This window comes from Sceloporus occidentalis, unplaced genomic scaffold (genome assembly GCF_023333645.1).
Source record: "Sceloporus occidentalis isolate IW3139 unplaced genomic scaffold, rSceOcc1.0.p SCAF_2, whole genome shotgun sequence".
Classification (NCBI taxonomy): Eukaryota; Metazoa; Chordata; class Lepidosauria; order Squamata; family Phrynosomatidae; genus Sceloporus; species Sceloporus occidentalis.
In genome coordinates, this window is record NW_028316982.1 from 145,260,641 (window position 1) to 145,279,448 (window position 18,808).

An 18,808-nucleotide genomic window follows, 5' to 3' on the forward strand; every position below is an offset into this window, starting at 1 on the left:
CCCAGAACTGGACACAAGATTATTCCAGGTGAAGCCTGACCAAGGCAGAATAGACTGGAATACAGTCGGCCCTCCTTATCCGTGGATTTTTTATCCACAGATTTAAACAGCAAACCTTGATTTTCCATTTTATATAAGAGACACAATTTTGCTATGCCATTTTATTCAGTGGGGCTTGAGCATCCATGGACTTTGTTATCCGCAGGGGATCCTGGAACCAAACCCCAGCGGATAATAAGGGCCCACTGTACTATCATTTGCCTCAATCTAGATACTACACTTCTGTTGATGCAACCAAGAATTGCATTGGCTTTCTTAGCTGAAGCATCACACTGACGGTCTACTAAGACTCCTAGATCCCTTTCACATGAAATTCCTAAGCAACCAGTCAGCTGCCAAGAATTAAATGCTGAGATTTTACTATTGAAATCAAAGGGGTCTTCACGTTTCTGAACTTTGACTGCCAGTAAGTCTTTGGGGGTGAGGGTTTGACTCAACCACACTATTGGACTTGAAGGATCGCCAACTACCTCTTGGCAATGCTGCTTTGCAAAGGTTATCACAAATGGTCAAGAATTCTGGAAGTCCAAACCATCTGTCCCAAGTGTGGAAATCCCTCCCAAAATAAAGGAGATAGTTGTGCAAAGCAGAAGGAGAAAGAGGATTCAGGCTGCCAATGTGGTGTTGGACGAGGAAGTAGGGAGGCAAGGGTTCAAATCCTGCCTCGGCCATGAAAACCCAGTGGGTGACCCTGGCCAAGGCACACTCTCTCAGTCTCAGAGAATAGCCATGGCAAAGACACACACCCCCCCGAAGAAAGATGCCAAGGAAGCCCCCTGATAAATTGGAAACAACTTGGATGGAACCACAATAGAAGCGCAAAGAGGCCCCTGGCCATGTGCCGAATGTGAGGGAGGGGTGACCAACCTCTGCTTGACATCTGAAGTGCCTTCATCCATTTCAGCTTCCAGATCAGAACAGCCGTTTAAGAGCCCCAGCGGCTCTGGCCAGCCAGAATCCTTCTTTGGGAACTGAGCTGACAATGGGAAATGCCCTCACAGCAGCAATTCCATTTCAAGCCCGGGCTGCTGCCACACTGCAGAATCAATGCAGCCTGACACCGCTTTACTTGCCACGGCTCCATCCTATGGAAATCCTGGGATGCCCAGTTTGCTGTGGCACAAAAGCCATCTCACAAAAACTACACATCTGTAGTGAGGCAGAGAGAGAGAGAGCTAGAGGGGCTAATGGGGACCAGGTGGAGGAGAGGGTGGAGGCGGAGCAAGGGGAAGAGTCACGGGACGAACGAGGAGGAGCCTCAGGGAGCTTAAGAGGAGAGGGGCAGAGCTGCGCGGGAGGAGGAAGGAGACGCGGAAGAAGGGGTCGAGAAGTAGCGGTCGGGACAGGGACAGCGGCAGTGACAAGGAGCCCACACAGAGACGGGGGTCCTGCAGCTCTCCAAAGGAGGTCGGGCGGACGAGGACGAGGGCCCCACAAAGAGGTACGGCTAAGAGACCCTCAGGTGGAAGGGAATTTAGCCTATCCCGACGCGGAGTTGTGGAGGCAGACAGAAAGAGAGAACCTGGAAGGACAGTGGTGGGACTTTAAGGGAGATAGATGGGAAGCCGGGCCCGTCCTAGGAAAAAGAGAAAAAGCTGAAATAGAGCCCCTGGAGAAGCACTCAGGCAGCCAGCATAACAGCCAGGAAGACCAGGAAGAATTGCGGGCTAAGAACGCGAGCCCTGAAGAAGCTTGAAGGAGTGACAAGCGAAGGGCCCGAGAGCTGGGTTTGTTTTAGTGTTGGATTGTTGTTGTTGGTTTGAGGGAAGTTCCCATTAAAGTTTCTGTTTCTATTGCAACTGGCGGTGTAAGTTTGTTGCCCACGTGGAGCTGCTTGGTGTTTTGCACACGTGACCTGCCTATCATGCAGCCGGCCCCGCCCACAACATCTCAGGCGTTCTGTAGCGCTGAGCCACGGTGCTTGAAGCAGCGTCAAACTGCATTCATTTCCACAGTGTAGATACAGCCCACGTTTCCAGTGCAGGTTTAACTTTGGGTGCTGTGGCTCCATCTGATAGAAATCCTGGGATGTGCAGTAGTTTGCTGTGGCACCAGGACTCTCTGAGAGAGAAGGCTAAAATATCGTACAAAACTGCAACTCCCAGGAGGCTCAGCTGGTATGAAACTGATCTAATAATGGGATGTAGTGTGATGTAGACACAGCGTTAAGGAGTGCTCTGCTTTAAAGTCTGGAGGAAGGATGCTTTTGCTAATTCCGCAAATACCAATAAATGGCAAGGGGCTCCCATCTTGTGACCCTGATGGACACAGAGAAAGAGAGTTTCCCATGTTCTCTGCCTCGGATCAGCCCCTCCTAACCAACTGCCTGACCCAGGAGAAAAGCAGGCTAGATATACCATGAACACATAAAAATAAAAATAAGTTGGTTTGTTTTGGAGAATCCATGGAGAAGGAGGGGGAACTGACTTTCTCAATACAATAAAACAGATGTTACGGTCTTATGCTATAAGACCAGATATCCACATCGTGGTCATAGTGGCCTCATGCAATTGGACTTTAGGAAAGTTCCTCCTGCCAAATTCACTCTTCCAGTCTCAAAGGTGCTGCGAGACACTGATTTTACAGAGTAACAAGGGCATATATCTTTGAGTCAACCATGACAGCTCAGCAGAACCCTGAGGTCTTATGAAGTCACAATGGGAAATCAGCTACATGGCTGAAAAGGTTCCAGAATGCATCCACTTGGCCAGATGGGCTTTGAGAAGCCAACATGGCTGGATCCAGTCGGCTTCCTCTCCTGGTTCTGCCGATGCTGGTCTTCTGCCTGAGAGGTCAAGAAGACCCCACTGTAGAAGAAGAATCTTTCCGTCTACGGATCTCCCATGGGGCCCTCGAGTCTTTTTGTGGATGTGGATTTTGATGTTCGTGGATGTGGCTGGCTAAGCCACTCCTGCAGCCTTCAGGAAGACCAGAAGCAAGCCTTCCCTCTTCCCCCAACTTAACCAGGAGCACAGAAGACAGCAGAGACCAGGCAGCAGCAGGAGGGCATGGCAAGAGTGGGAAGCTTCAAAAGCCACTCCTGCAGCCTTCAGGAAGACCAGCAGCCAAGCCAGAAGCAAGCCTTCCCTCTTCCCCCAACTTAACCAGGAGCACAGAAGACGGCAGAGACCAGGCAGCAGCAGGAGGGCATGGCAGGAGTGGGAAGCTTCAAAAGCCACTCCAGCAACCCTCAAGAAGACCAGCAGCCAAGCCAGAAGCAAGGCTTTCCTCTTCCCCCAACGCTACCAGGGTCACAGAAGGCAGCAGAGGCCAGGCAGCAGCAGGAGGGCATGGCAGGAGTGGGAAGCTTCAAAAGCCACTCCTGCAGCCCTCAAGAAGACCACCAGACAAGCCAGAAGCAAGCATTCACTTTCCCCCCAACTCCACCCAGGGCACAGAAGGCAGCAGAGGCCAGGCAGCAGGAGGAGGGCATGGCAGGAGTAGAAAGCTTCAAAAGCCACTCCTGCAGCTCTCAGGAAGACCAGCAGCCAAGCCAGAAGCAAGCCTTCTCTCTTCCACCAACTTAACCAGGGGCATAGAAGGCAGCAGCGCCAGGCAGCAGCAGGCGAAGCAGGAGTGGTAAACTTCAAAAGCCACTCCTGCAGCCCTCAAGAAGACCAGCAGCCAAGCCAGAAGCAAACATTCACATTTCCCCAAACTCCACCCGGGGCACAGAAGGCAGCAGAGGCCAGGCAGTAGCAGGAGGGCATGGCAGGAATGGTAAGCTTCAAAAGCCACTCCTGCAGCCCTCAGGAAGACCAGCAGCCAAGCCAGAAGTAAGCCTTCCCTCTTCACCAACTCTACCAGGGGCAAGGAATGCAGCAGAGACCAGGCAGCAGCAAGAGGGCATGGCAGGAGTGGTAAGCTTCAAAAGCCACTCCTCCAGCCCTTAGAAAGACCTGCAGCCAAGCCAGAAGCAAGCCTTCCCTCTTCCCCCAACTCCACCAGGGACACAAGGCAGCAGAGGCCAGGCAGCAGCAGGAGGGCATGGCAGGAGAGGGAAGTGTCAAAACTCCTCCATCCCTCTGGAAGACCATCAGCCAATCAAGAGGCAAGCCTTCCCTTTTCCCCCAACTTCAACAGGGGCACAGAGGGCAGCAGAAGCCAGGCAGCAGCAGGAGGGCATGGCAGGAATGGTAAGCTTCAAAAGCCGCTCCTGCAGCCCTCAGGAAGACCAGCAGCCAAGCCAGAAGCAAGCCTTCCGTCTTCCCCCAGCTCCACCAAGGGAACAGAAGGCAGCAGAGGGCAGGCAGCAGCAGGAGGGCATGGCAGGAATTGTAAGCATCAAAAGCCACTCCTTCAGCCCTCAGGAAGACCAGCAGCCACGCCAGAAGCAAGCCTTCCCTATTCCCCCAACTCCACCAGGGGCACAGAAGGCAGCAGAGGACAGGCAGCAGCAGGAGAGCGTGGCAGGCGAAGGATGCCATCATGCCTTTCCAAGCTGTGCCACTCGGATGTTGGGTGTGGACATTTCTCCATTTGGGGCAGGACAATCCCACCGGTTCCACCTAAGCTTAAAATGTGCCATCCAGGTCGAGCTGCCTTTGCCAGGTTCAAGTGATGGGACGCAGCTCTGCACCAATGGGGAAGACGAGGGGAGCACTAGCACCCAAACCCGGGTCTGGCTTAAACTCTGGGGCTTCAATTCTCAGAGTCCAGCCAGGTGCTTTGAGCGCTGGCTGGATTCAAATCCCGGCTTAACCAAAGAAGGAAGTAACGAAGAGGAGGAAGGGGTGGAAGGAAGGAAGGAAGAGAGAACTATATCTCCCAGCAGCTCCTGCCCACTATGCCCTTCCATCCTGCCACTGCTGGTCAGTTTGCTGGCGCTTAGTAGAGCCCAGCCAACTGACCAGCAATGGCAGGATGGAAGGGCATGGTGGGCAGGGGCTGCTGGGAGATATAGTTCTCTCTTCTTTCCTTCCTTCCTTCCACCCCTTCCTCCTCTTTCCTCTCCCTCTTTCCTCTCCCTCCTTCCTCTCCCTCTTTCCTCTCCCTCCTTCCTCTCCCTCTTTCCTCTCCCTCTTTCCTCTACCTCTTTCCTTTTCCTCTTTCCTCTCCCTCTTTCCTTCCCTTCATCTCCTTCCTCCTCTTTCCTCTATTTTATCTTCTTTTCTCTCCTTCCTCCTCCTTCATCTTCTTCCCCCTCTTGCTTTTCTTGCTCCTCTTTCCTCTTCTCCTTCATCATCTTCTTCCTTTCTTTCTTTTTTAAAAATATATTCGTTATTACATTTTTAAAAAGAAATAATATATAAAATTTAAACACACACATACAATTCATTTTCTTTCATAACAAACCACAGAGAAATCTAATTATATGTCTAAACCATATCAACTCTTCCTTCTTTTTACTTGAGATCTCCTGCCTTCTAGTATTAAATGAGGTCTCCAGACATTATTAACAGTGAAACATATTACTTACAATCTAAAAGTAAACCTACTCCATTTTCAAGAAGTATCTACAATCGCATACATGATTGTAAAGTCCATCTATTTGTGGTTGCTTTAAAGTACAGTAACTATTTTACAAATATTTGTATCACTCCTTTCCAAAAGTAAAGTCTTTTCGTCATTCTGTTTTTAAAATTTTTATCAAAGGCTCCCATTGCTTTTCAGACGTATTCATTGAATTCTTCTTTAATAAATGTCTTAATTCATCAGTTTCTATAACATCATACAATTTTATCAACCGGTCCTTTACATTAGGTATTGTCTTCATTTTCCATTTCTGAGTGTAAACCATTCTGCCAGCTGAAATCATATAAAATAGTAGTTTCCCATATTTTTGTTCTAATTTATCATCTGAGATAATATTAAGTAAATACATTTTGGGGTCTTTTTCTATCTTTTCTTCGAATATAATTTGTCTTGACTTATGTATTTCATTCCAGTATTTTTCAGCACATTCCCAGAACATATGAAATAGCGTACCGTGTTTTTTCCTCACATTTCCAACAAATTTTCTTTGTGTTTTTCAACATTTTTGCCTTTTTAAAGGGGCTATACCAACGTAAATATATCTTACAATAATTTTCTTTGTAATTAACACTAAAAGTATACTTTAATCTCTTCACTCCTGGTTTCTCCCACTGATCAAAATCTATATTTGGTCCCAGATTTTGCACCCATTTCACCATCTGGGTTTTGACTTGTTCATTCTCTAATTCAATTTTTAATAACATTTTATAAAAAATATTGATTCTATCATTATCTTCTTATTGAATTTTTTTTCCTATTCCATATCCGCTTCGCCAATTGCTAAAGTCTAAACATCCATTATTCTTTCTTTATTTATTTCCTTCTTCCTTCCTTTTCATTCCCTCCTTCGATTTTTCTTTCTTTAATTCATTCCCTCTGTCCTTCCTTCCTTCCTTCTTCCCTTTTTTTCTTTCCTTCCTTTCCTACATCCCTTTTCCTCCCTTCCTTCCCTCCTTCCCACTTCCCCTCCTTCCTTCACTCCTTCCCCCTTCCCCGCTTTCCTTCCTTTCTTCCCCTTACCCTCCTTCCTTCCCTTCTTCCCCTTCCCCTCTCCCTCCCTCCCTTCCCATGAAAAAGGAGGGCTCCCAATAATCCAGAAGGCAAGAGAGGCCAGGGAGCAGCAGGAGGGCATGGCAGGAGTGGTAAGCTTTAAAAGCCACTCCTGCAGCCTTCAGGAAGACCAGCAGCCAAGCCATAAGCAAGCCTTCCCTCTTCCCCCAACTCCACCAAGGGCACAGAAGGCAGCAGAGGCCAGGCAGCAGCAGGAGGGCATGGCAGGAGTGGTAAGCTTTAAAAGCCACTCCTGCAGCCTTCAGGAAGTCCAGCAGCCAAGCCAGAAGCAAGCCTTCCCCCTTCCCCCAACTCCACCAACAGCACAGAAGGCAGCAGAGGCCAGGCAGCAGCAGGAGGGCATGGCAAGAGAGGGAAGCTTCAAAACTCCTCCATTACTCAGGAAGAACAGCAGCCAATCAAGAGGCAAGCCTTCCCTCTTCCCACAACTCCACCAAGGGCACAGTAGGCAGCAGATGCCAGGAGCAGGAAGGCATGGCAGGAATGGTAGGTTTCAAAAGCCACTCCTGCAGCCCTCAGGAAGACCAGCAGCCAAGCCAGAAGCAAGCCTTCCCTCTTCCCCCAACTCCACCAAGGGCACAGAAGGCAGCAGAGGCCAGGCAGCAGCAGGAGGACATGGCAGGAGTGGTAAGCCTTAAAAGCCACTCCTCCAGCCCTCAGAAAGACCAGCAACCAAGACAGAAGCAAGCTTTCCCTCTTCCCCCAACTCCACCAAGGGCACAGAAGGCAGCAGAGGCCAGGCAGCAGGAGGAGGACATGGCAGGAGTTTAAGCTTCAAAAGCCACTCCTCCAGCCCTCAGGAAGACCAGCAGCCAAAGCAGAAGAGAGCCTTCCCTCTTCCCCCAACCCCACCAAGAGAACAGAAGGCAGCAGAGGGCAGGCAGCAGCAGGAGGACATGGCAGGAGTGGTAAGCCTTAAAAGCCACTCCTCCAGCTCTCAGGAAGACCAGCAGCCAAGCCAGAAGCAAGCCTTCCCTCTTCCCCCAACTCCACCAGGGGCACAGAAGGCAGCAGACGCCAGGAGCAGGAAGGCATGGCAGGAGTGGTAAGCTTGAAAAGCCACTCCTGCAGCCTTCAGGAAGACCAGCAGCCAAGCCAGAAGCAAGCCTTCCCCCTTCCCCCTTCCCCCAGCTAAACCAAGGGCACAGAAGGCAGCAGAGGGCAGGCAGCAGCAGGAGGGCATGGCAGGAGTGGTAAGCTTAAAAAGCCACTCCAGCCCTTAGGAAAGACCAGCAGCCAAGCCAGAAGCAAGCTTTCCCTCTTCCCCCAGCTCCACCAAGGGCACAGAAGGCAGCAGAGGTCAGGCAGCAGCAGGAGGGCATGGCAGGAATGGTAAGCTTCAAAAGCCGCTCCTGCAGCCCTCAGGAAGACCAGCAGCCACGCCAGAATCAAGCCTTCCCTCTTCCCCCAGCTCCACCAAGGGCACAGAAGGCAGCAGAGGCCAGGCAGCAGCAGGAGGGCATGGCAGGAGTTGTAAGCGTCAAAAGCCACTCCTCCAGCCCTCATTAAGTCCAGCAGCCACGCCAGAAGCAAGCTTTCCCTCTTCCCCCAAATCCACCAGGGGCACAGAAGGCAGCAGAGGACAGGCAGCAGCAGGAGAGCGTGGCAGGAGAAGGATGCCATCATGCCTTTCCAAGCTGTGCCACTCGGACGTTGGGTTTGGACATTTCTCCATTTGGGGCAGGACAATCCCACCGGTTCCACCTAAGCTTAAAATGTGCCATCCAGGTCGAGCTGCCTTTGCCAGGTTCAAGTGATGGGACGCAGCTCTGCACCAATGGGGAAGACGAGGGGAGCACTAGCACCCAAACCCGGGTCTGGCTTAAACTCTGGGGCTTCAACTCTCAGAGTCCAGCCAGGTGCTTTGAGCGCTGGCTGGATTCAAATCCCGGCTTAACCAAAGAAGGAAGTAACGAAGAGGAGGAAGGGGTGGAAGGAAGGAAGGAAGAGAGAACTATATCTCCCAGCAGCTCCTGCCCACTATGCCCTTCCATCCTGCCACTGCTGGTCAGTTGGCTGGCGCTTAGGAGAGCCCAGCCAACTGACCAGCAGTGGCAGGATGGAAGGGCATGGTGGGCAGGGGCTGCTGGGAGATATAGTTCTCTCTTCTTTCCTTCCTTCCTTCCACCCCTTCCTCCTCTTTCCTCTCCCTCTTTCCTCTCCCTCATTCCTCTCCCTCCTTCCTCTCCCTCTTTCCTCTCCCTCTTTCCTCTACCTCTTTCCTTTTCCTCTTTCCTCTCCCTCTTTCCTTCCCTTCATCTCCTTCCTCCTCTTTCCTCTATTTTATCTTCTTTTCTCTCCTTCCTCCTCCTTCATCTTCTTCCCCCTCTTGCTTTTCTTGCTCCTCTTTCCTCTTCTCCTTCATCATCTTCTTCCTTTCTTTCTTTTTTAAAAATATATTCGTTATTACATTTTTAAAAAGAAATAATATATAAAATTTAAACACACACATACAATTCATTTTCTTTCATAACAAACCACAGAGAAATCTAATTATATGTCTAAACCATATCAACTCTTCCTTCTTTTTACTTGAGATCTCCTGCCTTCTAGTATTAAATGAGGTCTCCAGACATTATTAACAGTGAAACATATTACTTACAATCTAAAAGTAAACCTACTCCATTTTCAAGAAGTATCTACAATCGCATACATGATTGTAAAGTCCATCTATTTGTGGTTGCTTTAAAGTACAGTAACTATTTTACAAATATTTTTATCACTCCTTTCCAAAAGTAAAGTCTTTTCCTCATTCTGATTTTTAAATTTTTATCAAAGGCTCCCATTGCTTTTCAGACGTATTCATTGAATTCTTCTTTAATAAATGTCTTAATTCATCAGTTTCTATAACATCATACAATTTTATTAACCGGTCCTTTACATTAGGTATTGTTTTCATTTTCCATTTCTGAGTGTAAACCATTCTGCCAGCTGAAATCATATAAAATAGTAGTTTCCCATATTTTTGTTCTAATTTCTCATCTGAGATAATATTAAGTAAATACATTTTGGGGTCTTTTTCTATCTTTTCTTCTAATATAATTTGTATTGACTTATGTATTTCATCCAGTATTTTTTAGTTTCAGCACATTCCCAGAACATATGAAATAGCGTACCGTGTTTTTTCCTCACATTTCCAACAAATTTTCTTTGTGTTTTTCAACATTTTTGCCTTTTTAAAGGGGCTATACCAACGTAAATATATCTTACAATAATTTTCTTTGTCATTAACACTTAAAGTATACTTTAATCTCTTCACTCCTGTTTTCTCCCACTGATCAAAATCTATATTTGGTCCCAAATCTTGTGCCCATTTCACCATCTGGGTTTTGACTTGTTCATTCTCTAATTCAATTTTTAATAACATTTTATAAAAAATGTTGATTCTATCATTATCTTCTTATTGAATATTTTTTTCCTATTCCATATCCGCTTCGCCAATTGCTAAAGTCTTAACATCCATTATAAACCTTTCCCTAATCTGTCTAAAGTAAACCAGGTACAGCTAAGACCTTCTGATATCCATTGCTTTGTGACTTTATTTGTATGCCTTTTGCCTTTTTGATCAATCAGATCTTCATACCTTACCCATTTTTCTTGGTTTAGCTGGACCCAGTTACAAAACGCTTCCTTTATGGATGCCCATTTCGGAAGGACTGGGCTACATTTAGGTTTAATATTCAACCAATACTCTTAATTGCTTCTTAGAATTTAATTTAGTATAAAATAGATATCCATACCATCCAAAAATAAGTTCTACTCCCTTCCTTCCTTCCTTCTTTCTTTGTTTCCTCCCACCCTTTCTTCCTCTCTTCTTTCCTCCCCCGTTCCATTCCCTTTCTTTCTACCTCCTTCCCTCTTTCTTTCTTCTTTTTTCTACTTCCTCTCTTTCTGCTCCCTCCCTCTTTCCCTCCCTCACTTCATTTTGTCCCTCCTTCCTTCCTTCCTTCCTTCCTTCCTTCCCTCCTTCCCCCTTCCCCTCCTTCCTTCACTCCTTCCCCCATACCTCCTTCCTTCCCTACTTCCCCTTCCCCTCCTTCCTTCCCTTCTTCCCCTTTTCCCTTTCCTCTCTCCCTCCCTCCCTTCCCATGAAAGAGGAGGGCTCCCAATAATCCAGAACTAGACTCTGGGAGCCAGAGGCAGAGGATGATGATGGGTCTCTGCTGGTGCCTGAGACTGGCATGGCCCTTCTGCTGCTCCAGTCTCAGGGGGAACTCTCCTTTTCCTCTTCCTTCCTTCCTTCTGCCTGCCATCTGCAGCAGAGAATGCGATGATGATGAACCAGCTCCCTGTTGATGAGCCCAGCAGCAGGCCAATGAGGCAAAACCAGCAGCAGAGAGTCCAAAAAGGCTGGCGAAAGACAGTTCTAGTATGGTTATTTTATAATAAAAAATGGTTATGTTAAATAGTGATTTGTGTGTTCATGCACTTTGCTGTGTTTTTTCTTCAGACCTTCTGACCTCCCAATTTCTCAGCTGCTTTTAATAATGTGCCAGTTTCTCTTTCCCTTTTCTCCTTCATCCTTAGCTTCCTTCCATTGCAAACTCCCCAGTTATCCCAATTAATCCTTTCCCTTCCCACTGTCTTGAATTATCTGTATTCCTGCATGGCAGAAGAAGGTTGGCTTATATCACCCTTAGTAGTAATTTCCAGCTCTAGGATCCTATGTATTCCTGAACGGCCGAAGAAGGTTGGCTTATATCACCCTTAGTAGTAACTTCCAGCTCTAGGATCCTATGTATTCCTGCACGGCCGAAGAGAGTTGGCCTATATGTCCCTTATTACTAACTTTCAGCTCTAGGATCCTATGTATACCTGCACAGGTGAAGAGGGTCGCCCTATATGGCCCTTAGTAGTAACTTTCAGCTCTAGGATCCTATGTATTCCTGCACGGCCGAAGAGGGTCAGCCTATATGCCCCTTAGTAGTAACTTCCAGGTCTAGGATCCTATGTATACCTGCACAGCAGTAGAGGGTCGCCCTATATGGCCCTTAGTAGTAACTTTCAGCTCTAGGATCCTATGTATTCCTGCACGGCCGAAGAGGGTTGGTCTATATGACCCTTAGTAGTAACTTCCAGCTCTCAGATCCTATGGATTCCTGCACGGCCAAAAAGGGCCTACAGGACCCTTAGGGGCCGTATGTTGTGCAGGCCTGATATAGACATCCGATTTGCCACAACTGCACTGATGGGTCTAATGGACTATTACTGCTGATATACCAAATTTTTAATTTTTATAAGCGCAGTCATTCATCGCCAAAAACACAAATGGATGGCTATTAACATCAGTGAAGACTTTTAAAGGACATGTTTATTTACTAATTTTCGTCTTTGTTTACCACCCTTTCTGTTACAGAAACAGACAGGTCTGTTAAAATGGAGTTCCAGTTGTTGTTGTTGTTATTATTATTATTAGGGGGGCCTTCCTTTACGTGGAGGATCTGTTCCGGACCCCTGAGTAAGAGAAAAAGTGTGTTTGCTGAAGCCCCATTGAAAATAATGGGGCGTGAGCTCACGGTGTGGTGCGGTGCACATGCCATGAGCACGCACGCCATGGCTTTCCCCCACGTGGCGCTGTATAGGCCTATCCCTGGTTTTCCACTCCACCAAATACATCCAAAGGAAAGCCTGGGAAAGCTCATGCTGCCAACTGCTTTCTTTCAGTCCGTCTCAAACGGTGCCACAAGATCTCCATCCATATGACTCACAGGGGTAGTAAATTCAAACAATCCACCAAACAGTGATGCAGAGTTTTATCCCAGGTCTGTTCAGGTCCGTTTGCATCAGTTATTCACACTAATGATGATGTGGAGCTTTAGAAAAAAAACCTCAGAGGGAAACCCAATATTGATTATCTGGATAAAGTGGGGGTTTTGGTAGCCCCAGCCCAACTTAATCTAGTGTGTTCAGGATGCGAGTGAACAATGGAGATTCAACTCAGATTCCTCCTGGATTATTTTCACAGTGTGAATAAACCCCCAAGTTTTTTAAAAAGATCCGCATCATCGGTAGTGTGAATAATCTTTTTTTCTAACAGCCTTGTTAACCAGAGGTTGGATGGCCATCAGTCGGGAGTGCTTTGTTCATGTCTTCCTGCATGGCAGGGGGTTGGACTAGATGTAATATTGGCCCTTGCGGTCTCTTCCAGCTCTATGCTTCTATGAGATTTGTTCAGAATAGGTTTGCCATGGCCCTCCCCCGAGGCTGAGAGAGCGTGACTTGTCCAAGGTCACCCACTGAATCCAAGGCCAAGGGGGGAACTGAAGCCTGGTCTCCAGAGTCATAGGCCAACACTCAAACCACTCTGGCACTCAAAAAGCATGTAGAGAAAGCAGGGCTGACTTCCCACTCTGCAAGCGTGCTTGCCTTCAACTGGCTGGGACTGGCATCCAAGTATTAGGATGCTGCGGCTCAGCTGCAAGCTTAGGTTTACTTCTCCTGGGAACAGGCACCTGGAGAGTTCAGAAATAGTGGTTTCTACACACGTGCCTACCGAAATAATTATTTTATTTATGTGTCACCTTGTTTGGTATTGTTGTTGTCGTGTGCCTTCAAAGTGTTCTGACTTATGGCAACCCTAAGGCAAAGGTATCATGGGGTTTTCTTGTCAAAATTTGTTCAGACTGGGTTTGGCACGGCCATCCTCTGAGGCTGAGAGGAACCCAGTGGGTTTCCATGGCCAAGCTGGATTTGAATTCTGGCCACCAGCATCCTAGTCCAACCCTGAAACCACCCACACCTTGAAATAATTATTTGATTTATCTGTCTCCAAGTAAGTAAGTAAATGTTTTATTGTGGTAATAGGCCAGTATTTAATAGCTGATTCCAATACGATTACAAACATCTGAACATTTAAAAAACATAACAAAGTAAAACAAGGCAAAATTACGTGTGAAATCATAAAAAGAAGGCAATTCCAAATTAGTATTTTCTTGACAGAGGTGGTCGGATTTGCTGCGTTGGTATCTGTGCATCTGGGGAGAAGAAGGAGGAGGAGGAGGAGGAGGAGGAGGCTGGTGGACCTTCTGAGGAGGACCATGAATTATCTGAGGGACCACAGAATCCTGGCTGGTCCCAGAAGGCTCTGACTGAAAGGGCACAAGCTCCTCCTTCCGTTTCCCTTCCTATCAAGAGCAAAAGAGGGGAGAAAGGGAGAAGTTAGTAGCAAACTTGAGAGCAAACTGGCCAAAAAGGCTACTGGCTACTGACAGAGCTACCTGAGGGCAGCCTAAGAATGGAGGATTGTGGTTTCCCTATATTCCCCCTCCCCATATCTGCAGGGCAGTAAATTCACTCTAGGTTCTGATCTCAATTCCTGAGCATCTATCAAAGGTACGACACCCAATGCAAGGAAAGCGCTGGGGATGGTCCTTTAAACTTCCGGAAACCCATATTGTTTCCATTCAGTGAAAAACGTCCCCATGACCGTCAACATATGTCCCTCCCATGTTCTGATTTTCAATCTCACCTCCTCATCCTTGGTCCGCTTCATGCGTGCCTTTTTGTAAACCCTGAACAAGCTCATCGCATCAAATTCAGCCAATTTAGATACGAATACCCATAGGTTCCTGGGAAATCAAATGAATGATATTTTCACTTTGTGCTGACTACTGAGCAGCTATTCGACAACAAATATTCCAGCTAAGTTTCTCTTGAGAAAAATCGCCCTCTCCTGACCCTAAAACAGCCAGGGCCACCTGAAAGTCTGCCAAAATCCCCCCCCCCCCGCCGGCCGCCCTGTTGGTAGGTGGCATTCAAGGGCAATCTGGGAGGTGCAGCCCTGCAAGGGCCCCTGGGGCAACAATTCAGCCTTCTAACCCCTAAACGTCTATAAAGTTGGTGTAGACCTCTAATTCCCAAATGTTGGTCCTTTGGGTGTTTTGGACTTCAACTCCCAGAATCACCAGTCAGTTTGAGCAACAGTCAGGAGTTTGGGGAGTTAAAGTCCAAAACATTGAAGGGATGAAAATCTGGGAATCACTGGTCTAGAATGGCTGGCGGTATAGAGCTGCCATATCAGAGTGTGGCCAGCTGAAGTCGGGTCATCTTGTCAAATTTAGTCTTTGCCAGAATTTCACACAGCAGACCATGGACAAAAAACTCTCATGCCATCTCAGCCCTTAGAGCTTCCAGATATTCTGGACTTCAGCTCCCAGAAGCCTCAGCCATCTCGATCAACGGTCTAGATTTCTGGGAGCCAAAGTCCAAAATACCAGTTTAGGCGTCAGTCCCCTAGAAGAACAATCCTAAATAGAAAGCAATGGCTGCCAAAGGATTGATGATGGTAGAATGGGGTGTTCTGGAAGAGGGCCTCAGTTATGATAAGGGGAGCCACCGAGAGCCAAATCAGCTCCATTTCTATAGCCTTGTCGGGGTCATTGGGTTCCATGGCAAAAGGCCTGGCAGGTAAGTAAGTGAGGCTTACCTTCGCCAGAGTATAGTTTTCTGCTTCTTAGGATAAGCTTTCAAGCACTCTCTGATGTGGTCGCCTATCTCCAGTATGCAGCTGTGCATAAGATTCTCCAGTTCTTCCACCGAGCGCCCCTTGCCTGGGTTGCCCAGATCTTGTATGGCCTTCCCGACTGGCCGCATCTTCTCTTGGCACTGAAGAGGGGAACAAACAGAGAGGAGAAGCTATACTTTAGCCATGTGAAAGTGAAGGGTGGGAGGGAAGGCGGGAGAATTTTTTAAACTTGCCTATCGCATCGGACAGCTAAGGAGAGAGGAAAATCAGTTCATCTAAAATGTGATGCTGGAGAAGAGTTCAACGGATACTCTTTTCTGCATGCTTTCAGCATGCTAGGAGTGGCAGTAAACTTACAATGTCAAATGTTTCCTGATCCAGTAGCTCTTCCTCCTCTTCTTCCTCCTGTTTTGCCATAGCTATGGGCTCGCTCCCAGCTGTAATGTAGACAGGGCCCTGGGGTGGCTTCCCTTGATCTCCAACTTTGGCCTCACTCTCTTTGGCCTGTGAAAGAAGAAAATTGGTCAGATTAGTCCTAAAGCAAAACGAGAGATCTGACCCTTGGAAGAAAGGAGGGGAAGAGGGTGTGACATTGCCTTGTTGTGGTGCTGCTGGTGGTGGTGCTGGCGTGTCTCCAGGTCATTTTGGACTAATGGAGTCCTAAAGGCAAAGCTGTCTTAGGTTCTTCTGGGCTAATTTCTTCAGAGGGGCTTTGCCCTTGCAATCCTATGAGGCTGAGAGTGTCTGATCTGCCCTAGGTCACCCAGTGGTTTTTTGATGTTTGATCAGGGAACTGAACCCTGATCGCTAGGGTCCTAATTTAATATTTAAACAGGCATGCTATACTTGCTGTACCTTCTCTGTCTTGTCCTTGGTTTTTTCCGTCTCCTTCTCATCCTTCTTTTCTGGACTGATTGCAAAAACTTCTTTCTCTTCTTTCTTCTCTTTCTTCTGCTCTGTTTTTGCAATCCTCTTCTCCTGTCCATCCTGCTAGAAAAAGGGAAGAAAAGATGGAGGAAAGGAGACAAAGGGAATCTTTGGGAGTCCTAGTTTAAAACTAAAATAGCCGGCTCGTGCTGGCTCTACCTTCTCTTTCCCCTCTTTTGTTTCTTTTTTTTCATGTCGTCCCTTTCTGTAGCTTTCTTGCTCTCCTCCTTCTTGTCAAGAACAATACCCCTTGTGAAAGAGCTGGCTGGCCCATGGAGGAGACTGGCTGGGGGGACTATGCAAGACTCCATTTGGCTGGCTCAAATGGACCTGCTCGTGAAGTCGCTGCTTAAGGCGCTGTTTATGGTGGGAGGAAGTGAGAGAGGGCCTTTTCTACTAGGGCACTTTCGGGGGTCCAGTTGGCACCGATTTTATTGAACGCCAAATAAAACATGGCTTTTGGATTCCCGGTGCCTTTGGATTTAATCCACATTCCTGCATGTGTTTGGTTTCCAATTGTTTTCAAAGGCTGTCAGCTCTTCTGTTTCAATTTTTTGAATATAGGTTTACCCCACTTAATTCACCCTTCCTTAAATTTGCAAAGAGATCTTGTGGCACCTGTGAGATTTGCTGTTTCAAGCCCTCCTTTTCCTGCTCTTTTTCCTTCACGAAATTCACGAGGTAGTCAAGCTGGGCTTGGAGATGCTTCTCCTGTGGCGTTTTGTCTGTCTGAACTGGCAGGATCTTTAGATGGGAAATGACACAAAAAGAAAAGAAAATCCCATATGTTTTTGTCCCCTGCCAGAGCAAGGCAAGCAAGAATTGGAAGGTGAGATTCTGAACCTGATGCGAACATTGTTTTCTGCAAGAAGTTTGTAAGTGACGCATCTGGTTCACATGGTCATTATGGTATGAATGGTTGTTCCTTTGTAATAGGAACACAACAACACATGATCCATGACTCCACAGTTTTTCTGCCTGTCATTCTGTCTTAATAAGTCTAACAATGAGAAATAACAGTTACTCAAAGGTAATGATACAATATACAAACAAGTGAGTTTGGACAACAATCGCCAAATCAAAATAGCAAAACCCAGCAAGAAAAATCATTTCCACCTGTGTACCTTTCTACAAATAGATGCAGGAGTTTTAAAGGGAAATGTGTCTATTTTTGTTTAAATATGCAATGCAGATATCCCAAATCCCCAACCAAAAAGCAAGATACTCAAATATTCCCCTGTATCTGTTAGCTAGTGTCTTTATTTTTGTTAGGAATTCACTTGCTCTATTATTTTTACCACTAGTAAGGTGGTATTGAAATAAAGCTGACTTGCCTCGTAAAATTCATTGCATGGCTCTCACTAAAGACAAAGGCCTGCGTCCCCCTGTCCAAAGCATTGAATTTACTGGGGAGAAGAGAGTTCGATAACATGTTTCTAGTGGGTTTAATGCTCGCCTGACTCAGAAACCACCACTCACCCAGACAAACTTATAAATTAAATGGCATCCCCAATGAACTCAATGGGATATAGGACTGTAGGGTTAGGTTCTCAGCTTGGAGCCAATTGCCTGGACCACATATTGCTCCAGGCTGGATGACAAACTTTCTTAGGGGTGCGGGGAACCAGCCAAATGAAATGTTTAGATCTCCTTGAAGCAAAATTCCACCGCTAGGATCAATCGCTATCCTTGCAGCAGAATTGAGGAGACTCAAACGTGCTTGGGAGGTGCGAGATAGAGATATTCTGTGCACCAGCAGACCCCTCCCCCCCAAAAGCAGCACAACACAGCCAGATGCAAACATGCTGCCCAAACCTAAAACCCAGCCAAAAATCCATGAGGCTTCTTCTTTACCTTGTCAGTTAGTTTCAGGTCGTGGTCAGATGTCGTGAACTCCAGCTTCCTGTTGTCATGCTTGTCTGTTGCCAGCAACAAATGCGAGTCATCCTTCAAACCCCGGTCAAGATCAAAAAGGGCTGCTTTGACTCGGCAGGTCAGACAAAACCTGTCCATTTGAGCAAAGAGGAGAAAGATGAGGTAGTGCCCCCTTTCCATATTGTGGCTTTCCTCCAAAGGCCGAGAACCTATGGGAAAAAGTTTCCGAGACTCACGTGGCTTTCTCCTTTGGGTCTGCAGGAATGGCCTGGTTCAGGATTGCCATCTCTTCTTCGTTGAGTGTGACGTCTTTCTCCTTCACCTTGACGTCAGGCAATTTCGTGGAGGGAACTTTCTTCTTCCCCAGTCCTTTGTCTGGAGAACAAATTTTGAAAAAACTCAGGTCTAAGAACAGGTGGCCAGAGGAGTGTTTGCGATTTGCAACCCTCCGTGGTCTAAAGATAAGCATCCTCAGACGTTGCGCACTCCCGGTTTAGCAGAGATGGTGCAGATTGTGAAAACATATTTTGCATCATTCTGCCAGTTGAAGAATTCCAACTTAGGTGGTACAGAAACACAGTTCTGGAACCTCAAAGCTCAGCCAAGGATCCTACCTGGAAATTCAAAAAGGTCTTGGGGAGGTTGCTCCAAACCTCTGCCCCATAGACCTACAAAGCCTAATCCACCATCAGGCTGAGGGAGCCCAGGTCCTTTATTTTCCTTCTCTTGCGTCATCGTTCAACTGCTCTTCATTTTCCTTCTTGTCCGATCTGTAGATGTTCTCAAAACGCTCAACCAAATCTTTCAGTTCAGCCTCCGACTTTTCTTGCAGCTTCTCTGCATATTCGTTCAGGGCCGACGCACAGCTGTTATGAAGAAGCTCCCCCAAATATTTCAGATCAGCCACTGACTTGTCCACCAGCTCAGCGTCTCGGG

General features: G+C 47.1%; 1 protein-coding gene across 1 annotated transcript; it reads right to left on the bottom strand.

The window, feature by feature from the left end:
- Window positions 1–1,244: 1,244 nt before the first annotated feature.
- LOC149319112 (ATP-dependent chromatin remodeler CHD2-like) lies at window positions 1,245–18,607 on the bottom strand. Its single transcript, XM_089508387.1, has 10 exons — window positions 18,487–18,607; window positions 18,109–18,247; window positions 17,852–18,002; window positions 16,616–16,741; window positions 15,926–16,057; window positions 15,428–15,574; window positions 15,032–15,210; window positions 14,075–14,174; window positions 13,496–13,730; window positions 1,245–1,582 (listed from the first exon to the last, which is right to left on the bottom strand). The coding sequence occupies exons 1-10, from the start codon at window positions 18,605–18,607 to the stop codon at window positions 1,245–1,247; spliced, it is 1,668 nt and encodes a 555-aa protein (XP_089364513.1).
- Between the last annotated feature and the right edge of the window lie 201 nt (window positions 18,608–18,808).

Bases quoted from the DNA above. Each gene is read 5' to 3' on its own strand.
- LOC149319112 (XM_089508387.1), bottom strand. From the start codon at position 18,607: ATGACGCAAGAGAAGGAAAATAAAGGACCTGGGCTCCCTCAGCCTGAT. The intron at 18,248-18,486 runs GTAGGATCCTTG...TTTGTTCTCCAG, and splicing joins AGACCTTTTTGAATTTCCAG to ACAAAGGACTGGGGAAGAAG. The intron at 14,175-15,031 runs GTAAGCCTCACT...TTGATTTCCCAG, and splicing joins AAAACTATACTCTGGCGAAG to GAACCTATGGGTATTCGTAT.